General features: G+C 34.6%; 1 protein-coding gene across 6 annotated transcripts in view; it reads right to left on the minus strand.

Annotated features, from left to right (window-relative positions):
• The window catches only part of KHDRBS2 (KH RNA binding domain containing, signal transduction associated 2), a 485,057-nt gene that overhangs the window by 389,260 nt on the left and 76,567 nt on the right, over nucleotides 1–19,230 (minus strand). For all 6 annotated transcript variants that reach the window (XR_001602029.2, XR_001602027.2, XR_001602030.2 and 3 more), the window contains exon 2: nucleotides 16,508–16,635. Coding sequence is in view for 1 of the 6 variants with exons in the window: in XM_016197236.2 (XP_016052722.2) it covers nucleotides 16,508–16,635 (128 nt within the window). In the remaining 5 variants the exon portion in view is untranslated. The remainder of the gene's footprint in view (nucleotides 1–16,507; nucleotides 16,636–19,230) is intronic.

The following is a 19,230-nucleotide window of genomic DNA, read 5'->3' on the forward strand; positions in this document are numbered from 1 at the left end:
AAAGAGAAATACTGAATTCTGCAAAACCAGGCAGAAGGCTATTACAGAAAATAGAAACAGAGGCATGGACACATGGAACAGATTGACAGCTGACAGAGGGGAGTGAGGAGGAGGGGCCGGGGTCAAAGAAGGTGAAGGGATTAGCCAAAGAACGTGTATGCAGAGCCCACAGACACAAGCAACAGTGTGGCAAGGGCCAGGGGGCAGGGGGGTGGGGGCTGGGTGAAAGTGGGCAAAGTAGGAGGTGGGTGAGCATCTGTAATAGTTTCAACAATAAAAATAAAGTTAAAAGAAAAAGAATGATGGTAGCCTGCGAGAGCAGGGTGGCAGTGGATCTGGAGAAATGTGAATGGACTGGAGCTGTGCTTAGCAGGTAAAAAAGTACAAGATTGGCTAACTGTAAAGTCAAAGCAAAAGTCAAATTTGATGCCCAAATTTTAGTCATTGCAACAAGAAGGATAATGTGGCATTCACTGAAACAGGTGCAAAGGAGTAAGAGCAGATTCTAATGGGGGAAAATAATTGTTTTTTATCTTGGCTGAGTTTGAGTTGCCTCAGTGACATTCAGGTGAAGACCTTGACTAAGTGAAGTGACCACCTTATTGGATACATAAATCTGGAGATCAAGAAAAGACATCTGCTGAAGATACAGATTTGGGAGTCATTAGCAAATACATAGTTCTGAAGACCATGGCAGGTGATGAATTGGCAGGGATTGGTATAGAGCCATACAAGGAACCTGGGACAAGACCACACAGAACACAACTTCTGCCTCATATGCAGACTTTAAGGCCACTAGGTTTGGCTCTGCTCCTGACACTGCCCAGAACAGCAAAATCTTCACGCCTCATTTCATTCAACTCCATCGCTAAACTCTTCATTTTCTTTAACGTGCTACCACTATTCATATCATCTAAAACAATTTTGCTCATAGGATTGTTTTAGAATGCACAGAATAAGCTATTCCCAGATTTGTCTTCCACAGTTTACAAAAATACAAGAGTTCACATAAGTCATTTGCAAGATGGATAAAAATGGGGGTGGGGAGTGATAGTTTCTGCATAATATGTCCATTTCTGTGAAGACTGGAGAGCTCTATCCCACTGGTGTGTGTTAGGGGGGAACAATCACATCGTAATTTCAGAGCACAGAATGGGCTTATTCTTTTTGTCACACATCTAAAATGTGGTTGCAGAGATTTCTCTGTCTAGTTAGACATCATATTGTTATGGCAGGAGAATTTTGTATGTTAATGTTTAATGCATTTCCCTATACATTTCCCAGAATGTAGTCAGAAACAACTCCATACATACTAAAAACTAAAAAGTTCTTAGTAATGCCATTGACCCAAGTATATCTGATAAGTTAGGTACAGAATCACTATGTGTAAAGAAGCTTTTAATAATTTCAAACCATCTGTGATGCAAATATAAAAATGATAACTATGTGAAAAATGTTCCCCAAGTTTCCTAAACTCTGTGTTTTTTGTGCATGTCTTGCACTATATTTTATATTTTTATCAACCAAGAGTTACACTTTAATAGTCGATTTCAGAGAGAATTTTTGAAGACTACATTAAATCTTCATGTAACATTTATTTGACTAGTTCAGTAGATTGAACTAAAGCAAGTTGGAATAATGGGATACATGATCAAATGTCAGTAGTAAAGTCAACTGTGAGTCATATGAAACTATAAAATCAAAAACTATTTCAAGATCTTGAAATCAGATTCTAACAGGTAACCATAACTATCAAAAGTTTCATAAATTTGAGGATTTTTTGATGAAAATTCAGATGTGTATTGGCCATTTCAGAAATTAAATCTTCCTCATTAAAACTTTACCTTAAAGTATAAATCCAGATTTTGACCTAACATTAGGATTCTATCTGAATTGCAGTAAGTAAAGGTGCAGAAAGGGAAATTCTCTTCTAAGCATTTTGCTAGATTCTACTGTTGAAGTCATAAAGCAAACAAAAAAAATATGTTATTAGATTCTTCTGGCACTGAGAGTTACTCTTCTACAAAGGTAATTTTGTAGCATTTTATGACACCATGGATTAATATTTTTTCATTAGGTTAAATACACTACCATACTCTAAAAAAAGAAAATTAAAATGAGGTATACTAAACCCAACATGGGTTATCATTTCTAATTTCATGTTACACAGCCTAGCATATAAGTGAAACAAAATTCCTATTACACTAGGGATAATGAAGAACTCTGCGAAGCTTCAGTAAGACAGAAAACATTTTGTTCTCAGTTAGTACATGCAATTAAAAAATAAACCAACAGCAGCATCAATTTCTATCTCTAAGAGATGTGTCTTCAGATGAGAACATAGGAAATAAGCAAAATATTCTGTAGGGGTAGGTACTCATATGCTTTAACACAAAGTAGTATGTAACTATGAGTCAAAGACCTAATATGTAAAAATACAAAAACAACATGGTTTATATTCATTCATTTCAAAATATAATATTATATGCAAAATATTTACTTTCCAATGTATGACATTTCACAAATTTCAATTTGAAACTCCAAAGATTTAAACAAGGATGTTCATGAAGCACACATGGCCTCTTTAGAATTGTTTAAATAAACAAGAATGGTAACAGTGTGGACTGCCGGAGGGTGGTTGTATAAGTGGATAAATGGTAATGGAGGGAGGCTTGAGTTGGGGCGGTGAGTACACAACACAGTGTACAGAAGATGTGTTGTGGAATTGTGCACCTGAAACCTGTATACTTTTGTTAATCAGTGTCACCCCAATTAATTCAGTAAAAAGAAAAAATAAATAAATAATATGAAATGTATTTTTTAAAAAACACTGTAATTATTGAAGATAACATTCATACCTAAGCTTTCTTTTTTCTTCAGTCTTAATTAGGAAATGTCCATGTGACCTTGAACACTTTAACTATCTGTGTCTAAATTCCCTTCCCTGTGTAGTTCTTATTCTACAAAGATATTAAGTGGATTAAATTAGGTAATAATATAAATTACAGATAAAATGCTTAATACATAGTAGAGTTAACAAATAAATGTGTTATGTGTGTTGTTTGTTTTTACCACCAACATAATCATTATCACCTTTCATTTATTTTATCCTTAATATTATTAATGTCTTAATTGCTCTCCCTTTCAGGAAGGGTGCTACACGACTCTTAGGGAACTAATTACAACTATCTGTTTTATCACACATACAGAGTCTGGCACAGAATAGGTGCTTCCCCGCCCAAAAAGAGTGTTACTAAGTGAAAAAAATTAATATTTACTTAGTAATTACATGCAAGCTACAACATGTCCTGATACCATGCCAAGCATGTACATATATTCTCCCATGTTCCTGATGAACCCCCATGGCATATCATTACACTCATGTTACAGCTGAAAAACACTGAGGATGAAGGTGTTTACAGGGCTCACCACTGTCACTGTTGAATGAAAGCGGAGCTGTAACTGATACAGGTCTCTCTAGTTCAAAATTCTATTATTTTCCTATTATAGGATACTGTGTCTTCACAGCTCTTTTCCATCTCAAGAAACCCTGCATCTTAATATATCCTTACAAATTTCTTTCCATAACACAGAAACTCTACAGAAGAAGCCACACCTAAAAACTACCAGGTTACAAAAATATCTGTATAAATTTTTTTTTTTAAATATTTTTGTATTGATTTTGGAGAGAGGAAAGGAGAGGGAGAGAGATAGAAACATCAATGATAAGAGAGTCATTGATCGGCTGCCTCCTGCAAAGCCCCCTGCTGGGGATCGAGCCTGTAACCCGGGCATATGATCTGACAGGGAATTGAATCTTGATCTTCTGGATTATAGGTCGATGCTCAACTGCTGAGCCAGGCTAGCTAGGCAACATCCATATAAATTAAGGTTTGTCTACTGAGAGGACTTGACAGTAGCTGAACATCAACATGATGTTACTCCTCTACTCCACTCAACTCTACATCCAAAACAATACCCTCTCTCTCCCTTTCCCTTCTCTGCTGTTTTGCAAATAATGATCTATTTTTCTATATCCTTGCCTCCTTTTCAGATCTTAGCCTCTAAAGTTTAAAGAAAATTGTTAAAGACCACTTGACTTCAGGCTTTTATATAAATTAACACCATCCCAAAGTTTCTGGATCCATTCTAGTTGAAGCCATATCAGGACAGTTGTTTAAATGTACTACAGGACTTCCTGAGACCGGTGAAAGCAACTTTGCCATTTTCACATTTACAAGTTGAAGACCAAGTGACTGCCATATATATCCAACTAATCATCTCCTGAATGGCTGAAAGAATTAATGGGAATTAACATTCAGAATAATAATGAGGCTTCACAGGCTCTCTGTAAAAGGTCAAATAATGTTCAATATACTGCACTTACTAAAAACGGACACTTATATAATAAAAACCATAACATGATATTCAGAAATGAGTTGAAAGTAATTTCTGCGTTAACCTTTTAATATCATTTTAATTAGAAAATTTGGTTAAGCCAAGTAACCCGTTATCTAGGCATTAGAATTGAGTGGCATTTTCATTGTAATTGCATTTTGCTGTGCTTGGACTCTGCCAAGATTAGAAACGCAATGGGGCTTCGATGAGGACAGTGATACTGGGGTCTCTTTCAGAGGACCTGTGATGTCACGGCTTCAACTGTGAAAGGTCCCCTGGAAACTCTGTAAGAAGAGTAAGAGAGGTAAGAGGTGAGAATCAGTAGATCCTTGTTCTGGATCCATCTGCATTTCCTACACCGCAAGAGTGTCTTGAGAAGAGGCTACATAAAATTATTCTATATTCATTCAAAACACGTGCTAAGGCATTGTTCTCGATGACTGGAATTCATGGCTGATAGAGACAGACAAGGAGACCTGGCATTTTGCAGTTTACATTCTAGTGCAAAGAAACCATAAAAATTGCAAATAAGTAAATTACAAAGTATGTCAAAAGATGACACATTCTATGTAAAAACAACATGAGATTGTGAGTACTTGGATAGGGATAGATGAAGGCATGTATAGAAGCAAAGAGATGATTTAAGAGGCTATCACAGTAATTCAGGTAAAAGAAGATGATGACTTATGCCAGGGTAATAGCAGTGAAGAGGGCAAGAGCTATTTGATTTGAAGATAAGGGTACCTACCAGGTTTGCCTGGCAGATTGGGTAGGATGTGTAGGAGAAAGAGAGGAGTCAAGGAGGATTCCACAGTTTCTGACCTGACCAAGTAAAAGAATGGTATGGCCAACACGTGAGTCAGGTAGACTATAGGGGAAGGACATGTGGGGTAAGAAAAACAACAGTTGAATTTGAGATGTCTAGGCATCCATGTGCTAATTTCGAGTAGGCAGTTCCGTATCTAAGTCTTGGAGAGGGGTCTTGGCTGGAACCATGCCACTGGTGAGATGGCCAAGAGGCTGTGAGTGTAGATAGACTATGGCACCATAAATAATCCCTAGGGAACTTCAAATTAAGAAATTGAGTGGAAGAGGAGGAACCAGGAGAGGAATATGAGAAATGGAATACATTTTGTAATAGGAGATAAAAATAAATTGTGGTGTCTGAAAGCCAAATGAAGACAATGTATCAATGATAGTTCAAGTAAGACCATGGTTCAAATATTTTAAGTAGGTTCTTTAGTGATGCAGAAAGTGGAACCAGGACCAAAGGCAACTTAACAGGGATAAAGGTCTTACTTCAATGAGAAAAACAACAACAGCAATGTCTACTCAATATTAGACCCAGCTGTTTTATAATACAGTGAACTTTCTTTTTAATCACTAGAGGTGTTTATAGACAGGCTGGTGAGTATCACAGATCTTGTAAAAATGACTCCTGGATTGGGTAGAAGATTAGCCTGTACAACCTGTGAGATATACTCCAACTAATGAATCTATTATTCTGCCTCACTTAACACCAAGAGGAGAAATACAGCTGTTTTTCCATCTGTGGGCCTTTGCAGTCTGTTCAGAATTATCTCGATGCCTCTTCATATAAAAGAAAGTGAATCATGACAATGGTTTAATGCAAAGAGGAGAGGCTTTGGTGCAAACAGACCTGAATTTCAATGTTAACACTATCACTGATACATTGTGTGGCTTTAGGAAAGTTCCTTAAATATTTTTAAGCCTTAATCTCTCAGCAGTGTTCTTGAGGGAATAAAACAGCAGCTCGCTCTGCTTTTCTCACTGTTTGACATGGTGGCTATTCACAAAAACCCTAATTCTCTAAGTGTGAGGTCCAGATTGAAAGGCTATTTCATGATGTTTTAAAGCTAGTTGCTTCTCTAAATTGGAGTTTTAGACTACACTATTTTAGCACTATATTTACTCATAAAGCAGGATAGAAGTATATGATATTTTTTATAGACAAAATTTTCACCTGGTTTTTAAGTTTATAATAGATTTTGAGGAGTCATATTTGGGGTTAAATTTTGTGCTGGATGTTTTGAGATGTCATCTTTTTACATAATAATAACAGGACCACACGGTGCAAGGAGGCACAGACAACAAGCTGTGAAATCAGAGTGTCTGGGTATGATCCTGAGTTTATCATTTCCTAGTAACATGATTTTGACAAGTCAGCTCCTCTGAGACTCTATTTCTTTTTCTAAAAAATGGGAAGGATAGAATTATAAGGATTTTGAGGACAATTAAATATGTTAATACATTTAAAATAAATGAAATGTCTGATACATAAAAAACAGTTAATGATCCTTAGCTTTTATTATTTGTTCCTCTATTTTAGGGAAAAAATTCTAAATAGAACTATTTATTTCTATTGTAAATGTTTTCAATTAGCCCTATTTTTAAAATATTTTTATTATTAGGAAAATAACATATTAATAATAACTTAAGTAGCACAAAAGAATCTACAACAAAAAAGAACCCTTCCCTTTTACATCTATCTATCTATCTACCTATATATCATCTATTATCTATCTAATCTATCTATCACCTATTTATCTATCTATCTATCTATCTATCTATCTATCTATCTATCTATCTATCTATCATCTATCTATCTACCTACCTACCTACCATTCTATATACACACAAGCATGTGTGTGTGTGTGTGTGTGTGTGTGTCTGTCCCTTTTATACTCAGCAGGAACAATACTTTATACTTTCATTTAATAGTACAGGTATATTTGTGGAAATACATAATTCTAAAATAAATAAACTGCTCCCAAGTCTGTGCCTCTGTAAGTTTCATTGATTTTGCAAAATTGTTCTCAAAATGGTTGAATTTCAATGTTCTGAAGAATAGAAGTGTAATTTTCCCCATACCCTAACTACATTATCAGTTATAATAAAACTTTTTTATTTGTCAGTCTGACAAAGATTAGGAGCATTGCATATTCGTCTTAACTTGTAGTTTTCTAATAAGTGAAGTGCAATTTTTCTTTCTATTTGCTTCCAAAGGTACATGGGTGAACACTATCTGGTGGTATCACTGGCTTCTTTTTTTTTAAATTTGTTTTTATTGATTTCAGAGAGAGGAATGGAGAGGGAGAGAGATAGAAACATCAATGAGGAAAGTCATTGATTGGCTGCCTCCTGCACGCCCCCTTCTGGGGAATTGAGCCCACACCTGGGCACGTGCCCTGATGGGAATCAAACTGTGATCTCCTGGTTCATGGTTCAACACTCAACCACTAAGCAACACCAGCCAGGCCACTGGCTTCTTGTTTAATTTTAAAAATTGGATCCATTACATATAAAGAAAAATAAACTTTCTGTCATGTGTTTCAAATATTTCTCAAATAGTCACACCATTTTGGCACTTTTTGAGCCTTTGGATTTTGGTAGCCATCATCATTTTTACTTGTACTGAAGTTTCAGTTTTATGTTGCAAAATATTTTAATAACTTACTTATGACTTTGGAATTTTCCATCTTTCTTTGAAATGCTTTGCTTCAATGAAATATTATAATATAAATTTCCCGTAAATTATTGTAGCACTTTTTCTTTTTTACATTTAATATTAGGCCCAGTGTAGATTTACGTTGCTGTAAAAGACAAGTTAAAAACTTAGTCTTCCTGCCCGGTCAGTGTGCTCAGCAGTTGAGCATCGACCTATGATCTAGGAGATCCCAGTTGGATTCCCGGTCAGGGCACATGCCTGGGTTGCAGGCTCAATCCCGAGCAGGGGGAGTGCAGGAGGCAGCCGATCAATGACTCTCTCATCATTGGTGTTTCTATCTCTCTCTCTACCTCTCCCTTCCTCTATCTGAAATCAATAAAGATATATTTTTAAAAAAACACAAAACTTAGTCTTCCTTTACTTTTGCCCTCAAATGCCTACCTAATTATCTCTCCAACATTTATTGAATAAATGATTAATTCACACAAATGTAAAGATATACTTATTATATACTACATGTCCATGTTCATTTTATGAGAAATGGAAAATTAATTTTATCAAATGCCTGATTTGATCTTAAAATTCAGTACATTTTAAACAATATTTTTAAGTACTAAATCAGTCTTGTATACTTGAAGTAAACATCTGAGTATAATTTATTTTGCTTGTAATGTACTACTGAAATACATTTGGTAATAATTTGTAACATAATTTTTTATTGTGGTAAAATATGCACAACATAAAATTGACCATTTTAGTTGTTTTTAAGTATGCAATTCAGTGTTATTAAGTACATTCACAATGTTGTGCAACCATCACCATATCTATTTCCAGAAAGTTTTCACCACCCCAAACAGAAGGTCTATACCCATTGAACAATAGCTCTCCATTCCTCTCTCTCCAAAGCCCCTGATAACCTCTGTTTCGCTTTTTCTGTCTATAAATTTGTCTGTTCTGTGTACTTCATATAAGTGGAATAGTACAATATTTGTCCTTTTGTGTCTGGCTTATTTTACTTAGCACAATGTTTTCAATGGCAATCCATGTATTAGTATGTATCTGAATTACATTGCTCTTTAAGGCCAAATAACATTCCATTGCACCTATATAGCACATTTTGTTTATCCATTCCTCTGTTGAGGATATTTGGGTTGTTTTTACCTTTTGGCTATTGTGAATAGTGGTGCTATCAACACTAGTGTACATTTGGTAATGTTTTAAAGTTTTTGCATTGATATTCATAATAAGTGTTTTATAGTGTTTTATTTTGGTGATACTCTTGTGAAATCCACATATTTTTAAGAAAATTATATATAAAATTATAGAAATAAAAATGTTACACAAATTTCTTTTAAGCATTAATTAAATTTATAAAAAAAAACATATAAGAGTCACATTCATTTACAACATTTTCTACATGGATTTACATTTCTTTCAAAAAGTTGGTTATAGTTAGGGCACAATTTAGTAATCCAAGTAACAATAATCCCTTATCTTCATGTTTTCAAGGGAGTGCATTAATTTTTATTTACTGTATCTTTTCTAGAGAGTTTGTTTTACTGTTAATCTCAAGATATTAAGATATAAATACTTGAATTTATATAGAATACACTTGCTTCCACATGTCAATAAGTCCTTCAAAGTCAACAATAAATACAGGAATCCATTTAATTGGTAAGGTAGCACTTCTTGATTCTAAAAGGGATCTTTCTTCTCTAGTCTCTTAAAGATCTATTTCAAAGCCACTTCTTCTACAACATCAAAAGAAATGAAAGCAAAGCCATCTGTGCTCTAATGCATGCAGAGGGGCTTACTGAAGGCTCTCTATTAAACAAACAAGTGACAAAACAAGCAAGTAATGAATGGCAAGATTACAGACAGGGATGTGAGGTGGACGATCCTTTGGCTCTCAAGGGACACAGGTTTGGACACATTTCAATGGGCATTTCCAATTTAATGATCCTTTTGAAGTAGTTTTTAGCTTTCTAGTTCATGATAAAGGTGAAATGACTGGGGCCGAATGGAAAGAAACAGGTTAAAATGGCCCGAAGATCCTCTAAAAGGTCTAGACATAGAAAAGAAGGACAGACTATTTCAGGAAGTATGGGGACATATTTTGGAAGGAGGTGCTGAGTTAAAAAAAAAAAAAAGAGGCTGTGAAGAGGAGCATATATAAGTCAGAATTAGAAACTCATGGGTCAATGTGAGAAGAAGACAAAAAGAAATGTAAGCTCCCAATGGAAAAATCAACGTAAATACATGAGATGAGCATTAATGACAAGAAATTCATCAGAAAAGACAAGTACTAGACATAATATAGCTGCAAATTTCTAAATTTTGCTAGAACACAGGGTTATTTCAGGCGTCATTCCACAAACACTGTGAGAATGAAGCGTACAAACAGTTTGGTTTGCTTGTTTGGTTGGTTTTTCTGACAGAAAATAGAAATGTGTCACTATTTTCACAATTAAATTATTTTCCTTTTTATTGAATTTATGGCGGTGACTCTGGTTAACAAAATTATACAGGTTTCAGATGCACAATTCCACAACACATCATCTACACACTGTATTGTGTGTTCACCACCCCAAGTCAAGTCTCCTTCCATCACCATTTATTACCCCATACCCTCCTCCTCCTCACCCCCACCACCAGCAATCATGACACTGTTGTCAGTGTCCATAAATTTTTTTTTAGTTTTATTTTTGTTTAAAATATTACAGATGTCCCTTTTTCTCCCCAATGACCCGTTCCACCCCGTCCCTTCCTCCTCCCCAGTCCCTCTCCCCACCATTGTCCCTGTCCTTGGGTTGTGCATATTTGCATATAAATTCTTCGGTTACTCTCTCCCCCTCCAACCCCTCCCACCCTCTTCCATCCCTCTGACATTCGTCAGTCTGATCCCTGCTTCCATGTCATTGAATCTATTCTGTTCATCAGTTTATTAAGTTCTCTAGATTCCACATATAAGCGAGATCATGTGATGTTTGTCTTTCTCTGCCTGGCTTATTTCACTTAGCATAATATTCTCCAGGACCATCCATACTGTCCCAAAGGGTACAAGATTCTTCTTCTTCACAGCTGGGTAGTATTCCACGGTGTAAATGTCCCACAGCTTTTTTATCCACTCATTTACTGATGGGCACTTGGGCTGTTTCCAGATCTTAGCTACTGTAAACTGTGCTGCTACGAACATCGGGGTACATATATTCTTTCTGATGAATGTTTCAGGATTCTTAGGATACATTCCTAGGAGTGGGATCACTGGGTCAAACGGCAGCTCCATTTCTAATTTTTTGAGGAACCTCCATACTGCTTTCCATAGTGGCTGCACCAGTCTGCATTCCCACCAGCAGTGTCCTAGGGTCCACTTTCTCCACACCCTCACCAGCACATGTCGGTTGCTGCTTTGTTGATGGAGCCATTCTGATGGGTGTGAAGTGATACCTCATTGTGGTTTTAATTTGCATCTCTCTGATGATTAGCGACATCGAGCATTTTCTCATGTGTCTCTCCGCCATCCATATGTCCTCTCTGGAGAAGTGTCTATTTAAATCCTTTGCCCATTTCTTAATTGGGTTGTTTGTCTTCCTCTTGCTGAATACTATGAGTTCCTTTTACACTTTGGAAATTAGCCCCTTATCAGATACATCCTTGGCAAATATGTTTTCCCAGTCCGTGGGGTTCCTTTGTATTTTGAGGCTGTTTTCTTTTGCTGTGCAGAAGCTTTTTAGTTTGATGTAGTCCCATATGTTTATTTTTTCTTTTGTTTCTCTTGCCCTAGGAGATGTATGAGTGAAAAGTCCACTACGTGGGATGTCTATGACTTTACTGCCTATGTTTTCTTCCAGGATTTTTATGGTTTCGTGACTTACATTTAACTCTTTTATCCATTTTGAGTTTATTTTTGTGTATGGTGAAAGTTGGTGGTCTAGTTTCATTCTTTTGCATGTATCTGTCCAATTTTCCCAGCACCACTTATTGAAGAGACTGTCTTACTCCATTGTATACTCTTTCCTCCTTTGTCAAATATTAACTGACCATAATGGCGTGGGTCTATTTCTGGGGACTCTGTACTGTTCCATTGATCTATATGCCTGTTGTTGTACCAATACCAGGCCGTTTTAATTACAGTGGCTTTGTAATAGTGTCCATAAATGTAATTTAAATTCATAGGTGAGAAACTAGGAAACTGATATGAACAAAACTGAAATCATAAATCTCATCAAATCCTTTCTTCCATTTACTTTAGAAAATTAAAAAGTGATGCTATGCAATAGTCTCTAGTAAAGAAAAAATAGATTTAAGAGGTAATCAACAGAGTGGCTTTTTGATAACCACATTGCTTAGAAAAATAGAGAAGTGTTTCCACCTCTGGTTATATTGGCTTTGAAATGTGGTCATAGTTTCCACAGTTAATATCCCTGGTCTCTATTAACTATCCTTAAATGATCTGATAATTACTTATAAAGTTAGAAAAAAAATACACTCATCAAGGATTTGGACTTGGGTTTTCATCTTTCAAAGTATAAAGAAGGAAACAGCTCTGTGGGATGACATGCTTGGTTGTGGAGACTGCTTCCAACCAGGCACGGAAGGCAGCCCCTCTCCCTGGGACTGAGCAGAGTAAGATGAAATACAGAGCAAGTGTGATGCTTTTGAACATATTTTAGAACTTTAATTTTCTGCATTAATCTACATAAGGAATTGATTTGCAAAGCAGCACAGGGGAACATGGTTGCATTTGATCTTAAAAGGGGCCAAATTTGGGGGCGATTTATACTCCTGGCAATCTACTGCTTTAAAATGTTGGCAGTAACTCAAGGAGAGAAATGAAAAGTGGGCCTTGGGGCAAATTTAATTTGGAAAAGGTCTGATGTATTTCAGAGGATTCTGAAGGCAACATCAAAAAGATACTTTTAAAAGGCATTGAGGGGCTGAATTGCCCAGGTGGACGAATAGGTACAGTAGCAAGGCACAAGTAGATCTCCTCCATCAAGTACACCTTCCTGTCCTCTAATGCTCTCCCAACTTGCCCACGCTTGTGATAGGCACTCCTTTTGCATGTCTAGCAGAAACAAAACATAATGTAGCTTGTCATTTATGTCTTTCTTTATTTCTTAGGTCTCGTAAGGCTCTTGTTTGCTGAGGACCAAGATATTATAGCATTATTCTCATTCTTCCAAGGAGGAATGTTGTCTTTACCATATCAAATGTATACCCCAAGCTATGGTTCTATTCTTTTTTGTGCATATGTAATAGCTTTGCACGAAGTCCTAATCAACACTAAATCATAATGCAATCGTTGGAGACTTCTTAAACAGCAGCTAAACTCAAACGCACATTTCCAACACTACAAACAACTCGATAGAAGAAGCCATAAGCAATTTTACATGTGAAGATTTATAGACAAAAACAGTGAGTTTTGAACATCACTTGCCTGATAAAGACTGTAAAATTATTTTGATTATAATATGAATTCCAGTGAGAGATGTTAAAATTAAAAACAATAAATGTATACTGACTATAAAATACAGTATTTGTGGATTTAGGGAAAAAGAGCTAATGTTAAGGACGGTGAGTTTTCTGCATGAATCTCTTAGGATTACAGAGGGCCATACTGCCATATGTTACCTCCTTGGAGACTTGACTATCAAGAAATAATTGCTCTGATTCTAAAACATTTGCAAATGCAAACAATATATGTACGAGGTCTACTAATCTTTTATTACAAACAAAAATATTAAAATCAAGTAAGAAAAACTGTTTATTAAAATAGTTTAATAATGTGGCATATTTTCTCCAAATTAAGTAATTAAGCATAAAGCACCAGAGCTATATAAACTATTCTTAATGTAGTATAAGACCATTCTTATATTTTCCATACTTTTATTTAAATCTTAAAATTCTTTCAATTCTGTGTATAACTCAATTAAGTCAGCAAATTAACTTGAAATTGAAGACGAATTGAAACAAAATCTATCCAAAAAGGTCAGGTAGTAGAGTCAGGAGAAGGTCATTTCCTCAAGAATTCCCATAGTTATTTATTGCCCTTTGTTGGAAAGGACTGTGTCAAGATCACATTAATTAGCAGTTCAAACAGAGAGCAGGCAAGGGGAGAGATAGCTCAGAGAGAAGTTGTGAAAAGCAGGTCTTTTTTCAGTGTAACCCCTGAAGGATAAATCATTTTTTATTACAAAAGATTAAACCTTAAATCCATAAATACTGTTGTGCTCTGCCTAGCAGTTCATAATATCATACCACACCACATATTTTAGACCTCACAAATGTACATCAACTACGGCTGAAATTTAGTGATCATATCTTAATTCAACCCCACCGATATTTTTGTTAGAAGCAGGCAAAAATCACTCAGTAGGAGAGAATCACCACTTTTGAAATAAAATATGGTTTTCAAAAGACTTATTTTAACTTTATTGTTATAGTATAAAAGTAAACAAAAACAAATGTAGGTCAATTTAACAGACAATTCTGTTTCTCAAAACTCTTTCTGCAAAGAACTCTACAAGTTCTCTCATGTGTGATAATTAGACATATTAAATGCATATTCTTTTAAAAAACAAAGTGGTTTGGCATTCTATTCATCAATTAAAAATGGTAACTTTTCTAAAACATAAGCTATGATATATAAGACTATTAATTATTAGGACCTATCGTTTTTCACACTCTTCCATATTTTACATGAATCGTACTACAAATACGTGAGCATTATTAGTCAAGTTAAAAATGCAATGGCTCACAAAAACTGAGGAATCTAAAATAACGGCAGTCTCTCTAAGGATCTCCATCTGCTTCAAAACTATGGCTTTGAGCAACTCATAATCTCCTCGTCTGTAAAAAGAAAGTTTTATCTATTCTGTGATTTCCAAGGTACAATAATTTGCTTGTGAGACAGGGTTTATTTCAATACAAACAGGCAGTTCGTTTTGTTTGATCACTCTCCTATAAATTATAAATTTAAAACTCACAAAAATTAGATGCCACCAAATACTGCTTATAGTCAATAATATTTTGATAAGTTTACATGGTAACAGATGACTTCTAGAATTAGTGGGATGATCACATTGTAAGGTATAAAAATACTGACTCACTATGTTGTACACTTGAAACTAATATAACCAATATAAGAATGTATACCAACTATTCTTAAATAAAAATATACATTGAAAGATACTCATTACTGTGACTAAAATAAACTACTGCAATATTCAGCATAAAATCACACATACTATCACTTGAAGAGCCACCTAAACTTGAAATGCCTTCCACTACCTGACAACTTAATTTGGTCAAACATATAAAGTTGCATTTTCTTAGGAAGCAGATATCGTTTGTCACTAACTTTTCATGTCCAGAAAATAGCCAAGTGTTATTCTGAGAAACATCATCAAGTTATATAATTTTTAAACATATGATTTAAAGAAAAATCCTTGCACTCTAGACTATAATGGGGTAATTAATCATGTTATTTAGTAAAAAAAATCTTTCTTAATATCCCATATTTCTACCATATTTCATTACTATGTAAAAATGTTCATGTACTTTTATATGACTTCCCAATTTAATATTCATAAAAAATTAATCGTAAATTAAATATACTATAATTTAATGTGACATTATATCTATTGAATGCCCTTTTCTTGCAATAGAGTAAGTCTAGCTAAAAGGAAATAAATAAATAAATACACAAAAACCAAAAACTTGCATGCCCAAAAACGTCATTTGAAAGCTAAATTTAAATTTCGTGGTTTGGCGGGCTGTAACAGTTTTATCTTGGTTTGAAATAATTATAAATACAGCATTTCACTTAATTATATTTACTAAAATTTAACACATTAGAAGACAATTGGTAAATACAGCATTCATTTCTATAATCTTTATTATTAGGATAATTACATGGTCCTTGCTTTAGATTCACTCTTCAGAAAGTAAATTACCAGCTTGAATATTTGAGTTTCCATTTTTAGCTTACTTAATACATTAAAAAAAATAAAAACATATCTCTACTCATTGGAATTTAGGAATATAACTGATGAAATCATGCCATTGAATATGTTTTATAAACCTGATTCTGGTGATACAAACTGCATAGGATAAAATGTCTACTAAAAAAGTACTTTGAAAAGAATAATATCATAATTATTTTTATGTAGTCTCCTGACTACAGAAGACTGCTGGTTATAATCCAAGAGTCTAATAAAGACTATATTGCTTCCCTGGATATAATAATTCCCTACTGATTGGCTAATGTTTAGTATCATTCTAAATTCTACTCCTTTTTATAATAAGAATATACATTTTAACATGAACCAAAACATAATCAAGTGAGTGTACGTATTTAAACAAATATTGAACCATTTACATATTAAATAAATGATTAAAATATCTAATTATGCTTCCCACATTCACAGAACAAAAATGCTATAGCCTTCAGTTGAAAATTACTCTCATCACTGTACTTTAAAAATTTTTCCTTTCTGTTAGTATCATATATTTGTGTATATTAAATAATAAAACTTTAAATACTTATTTTATAGAAGTCAATGAATAAAATATTAAGTTTTGTTTTTATCATTTTTTTTTCTGAATTCTATGAGAACAAAGCATGGAATGCGGTACCTTTGGATACTGTTTCACAGGAATCAATACCCTTTCTGAGAGCTTTATGTTTTTGTTGCTGATGACATCAAGGTATTTCTTTTCTTCATCTTCCTTTTTTCCATCAGAACCTTGAAATTTTTCAATTTCTGAAAAAAGTTTCACAAGAAAAAAAACAATAAGTGAAATGGGAATTCATCATAAATATGCTCATTGTTATTACTCCCCTTATTAAGATTGTGAAGAATCTCAATAAAAGGACTGAAACAGCACCTTGTTAACAGCTACCTGAATGGTGCCACTGATGTAAGATGACCTCTGTGAATTAAAACTAAACAGGGGTAACTGAGGATGTGACTGTCTTCTGTGAAACAAATGATGCATTGAATTAATAACTTTCCTAGGAGTAATTAATACAATGAAATCTACGTTAAGGTTATATGTTTTATTTTTACTCAGAATTATTTCCAAGAAAAAAATAACTGAAAATAGTAATCATCTATTATCTAAGATAGGGTAGTAAAGATAAATAGCGGGCTATTTTATATTCTAACCAAACTTAAAGGCAATTAAAAAGGCGGTCACAGAAAAGTCACATAAAGGATTAAACACGTAAATGCTATCATTCACATCCATCAATGTGAAATTGTCTGCTCATATAAGAGGAATTACTAATTTTTCCCTATGAGAATGTTCCCAAAATGGATATTTTTGAGCTAATGTATACTATTTATACATTGAATCTATTTAAAATTAATTTATTCTACAAAGACTTTTAAATCCCTACTATGGGTAACACAGATAGAACAGTAAACAAGAAAATGTGCCTGTTTTTATGGAATCTATGTTCTGATAAGAAAAATGAACAATTAGAAAATGAATATACGTACACATGCATATTTATGTGTGGAGGTAAAGATAAATACAAAAAGCTATTAAAAATATAAAGGAAAGTCGAGTAATCTTACAGCTGTTACTTTAGATTTATAGGGTGACGTGAGCAGAACCCTGATTAATGAGAAAGATCAAATCCTGAGAGATTCAGGCATCAAGTTGCACAGTCTGCAGGAGAAACAGCTTGACTTACTCTAGGGTTTGATAGGCGGTTAACAGGACAGGTCATGTAAGAACTTGTAGGCAAGTGGCATTTTCTGATTTTTATTGTGAAAGTAACAGGAAGCCACTGGGTGGTTTTGGCGGGGAAAGGAGCAAGAAATGTTTGATTTTTACTTGTAAAAATAACACCAGATGTAATATGCAAAACCAGTCACAGCAGAGAGCAAGCAACCAAGAAAGCCAACATGTATTTGTCTAGCTGAGAAATGATGCTGACTGGGTCTTAAAAGGTGGAAATGGAATGGTGAGGCTAGAGTCACTTCATGGAATTCACTCTGTAAAATCAATGTTTTGAATGAACCTTGGAAAATTCATTTCTCTCATTTCTTTTATGCTTATTGGACAGTTATTATTAGCATAAAATCACCTATAAACATTTCTTTGCTTTCAGTCAATTGTACTATTTCAAAGCACTTCCTAAATTAAGATATAAATGTGCCAGGTGTTTTTTTTTAGTTTTCTTAGAGATGAAACAACATCCTGTTTCTGTTATTTTGGAGCCAAATAAGTGATGGTAGTTTTTTAGATAGAGAAATTATTAATTCAATATTAAGTTATATTGCATGTTTAACAATTCTTTTTAAAGCACTGGCTACTTCTGTAGGTAGGAGAAATACTACATTTCATCTAGCAGCTCTGTTCTTTGTCACTTTATTTTGAAGTAGCATCTTTCCCAAAATGATTTCACATAGCATACGTAAAAATCCCTGTAACGTTCCTGGTAGTAATCTTACAGCATATTATTTATTTGGTCCCAGTGGAATTAAAAAAATTTTTTTTGAAGTAAGATTACATTGCTTACCAGATAATGCCTGAAAGAACTGTCACACTGCATAGTTTGTATAAAGTCATTTATAATGATTTCTTTTTCACATATATGCTAAAGTCTTCCTAAAGACAACTTACACTGAGCTTTCTGAAAAGCAGTTATTTGTAATATGTCTTTAATTTCTCCTTGTATGATGACATCAGATTATTTTTTTTAATCCTTACCTGAGGATATATTTTTTCCCCACTGATTTTTAGAGAGAGTGGAAGGGAGGAAAGGAGGGGGAGAGAGACACACACATCGACTGGTTGCTTCCCACACACACCCCTACCGCCGGGCTGGGACAAAGCCACAACCCAGGTATGTGCCCCTCACCAGGAACCGACCCGAGACCTTAGGGCCAGGGGCTGACGCTCTAACCACTGCGCTCGCCAGCCAGGGCTTGTATCAGATTCTTACTTTTGTACTTTAGAGTATTAACAAGTCCCTTTGACTGTCTTTTTAAACCAAAAAGCACTTGCTATTTAAGAGTTTCAACCCATTATATAATTATTACATACAGAGCTCTGACACCTGCAAAGAAAGAATATTCATTATGTCCTCTGATGCTGACAATAAACTTTTGATCACTGCCCTTTGGATACATGCACCTACATAATATTGTACTTCCTGGCTTGCTGAGGTGATTGTAACGTAGTGCACACTGAAGAAGCTGTCTCAATTTCCAATCTATTAAATGTTCGGTTTCCCCCTTGTCACTCTGTCATAAAAATAAATTGAATTTGTCTGATATTATTTGCTTTCTACAAAACTACACCCTTAGGCATTTTTTGATGCTTGCAATTTGATCAATTGATGA

The sequence above is a fragment of the Miniopterus natalensis genome, chromosome 5 (genome assembly GCF_054644295.1).
Source record: "Miniopterus natalensis isolate mMinNat1 chromosome 5, mMinNat1.hap1, whole genome shotgun sequence".
Lineage (NCBI taxonomy): Eukaryota > Metazoa > Chordata > Mammalia > Chiroptera > Miniopteridae > Miniopterus > Miniopterus natalensis.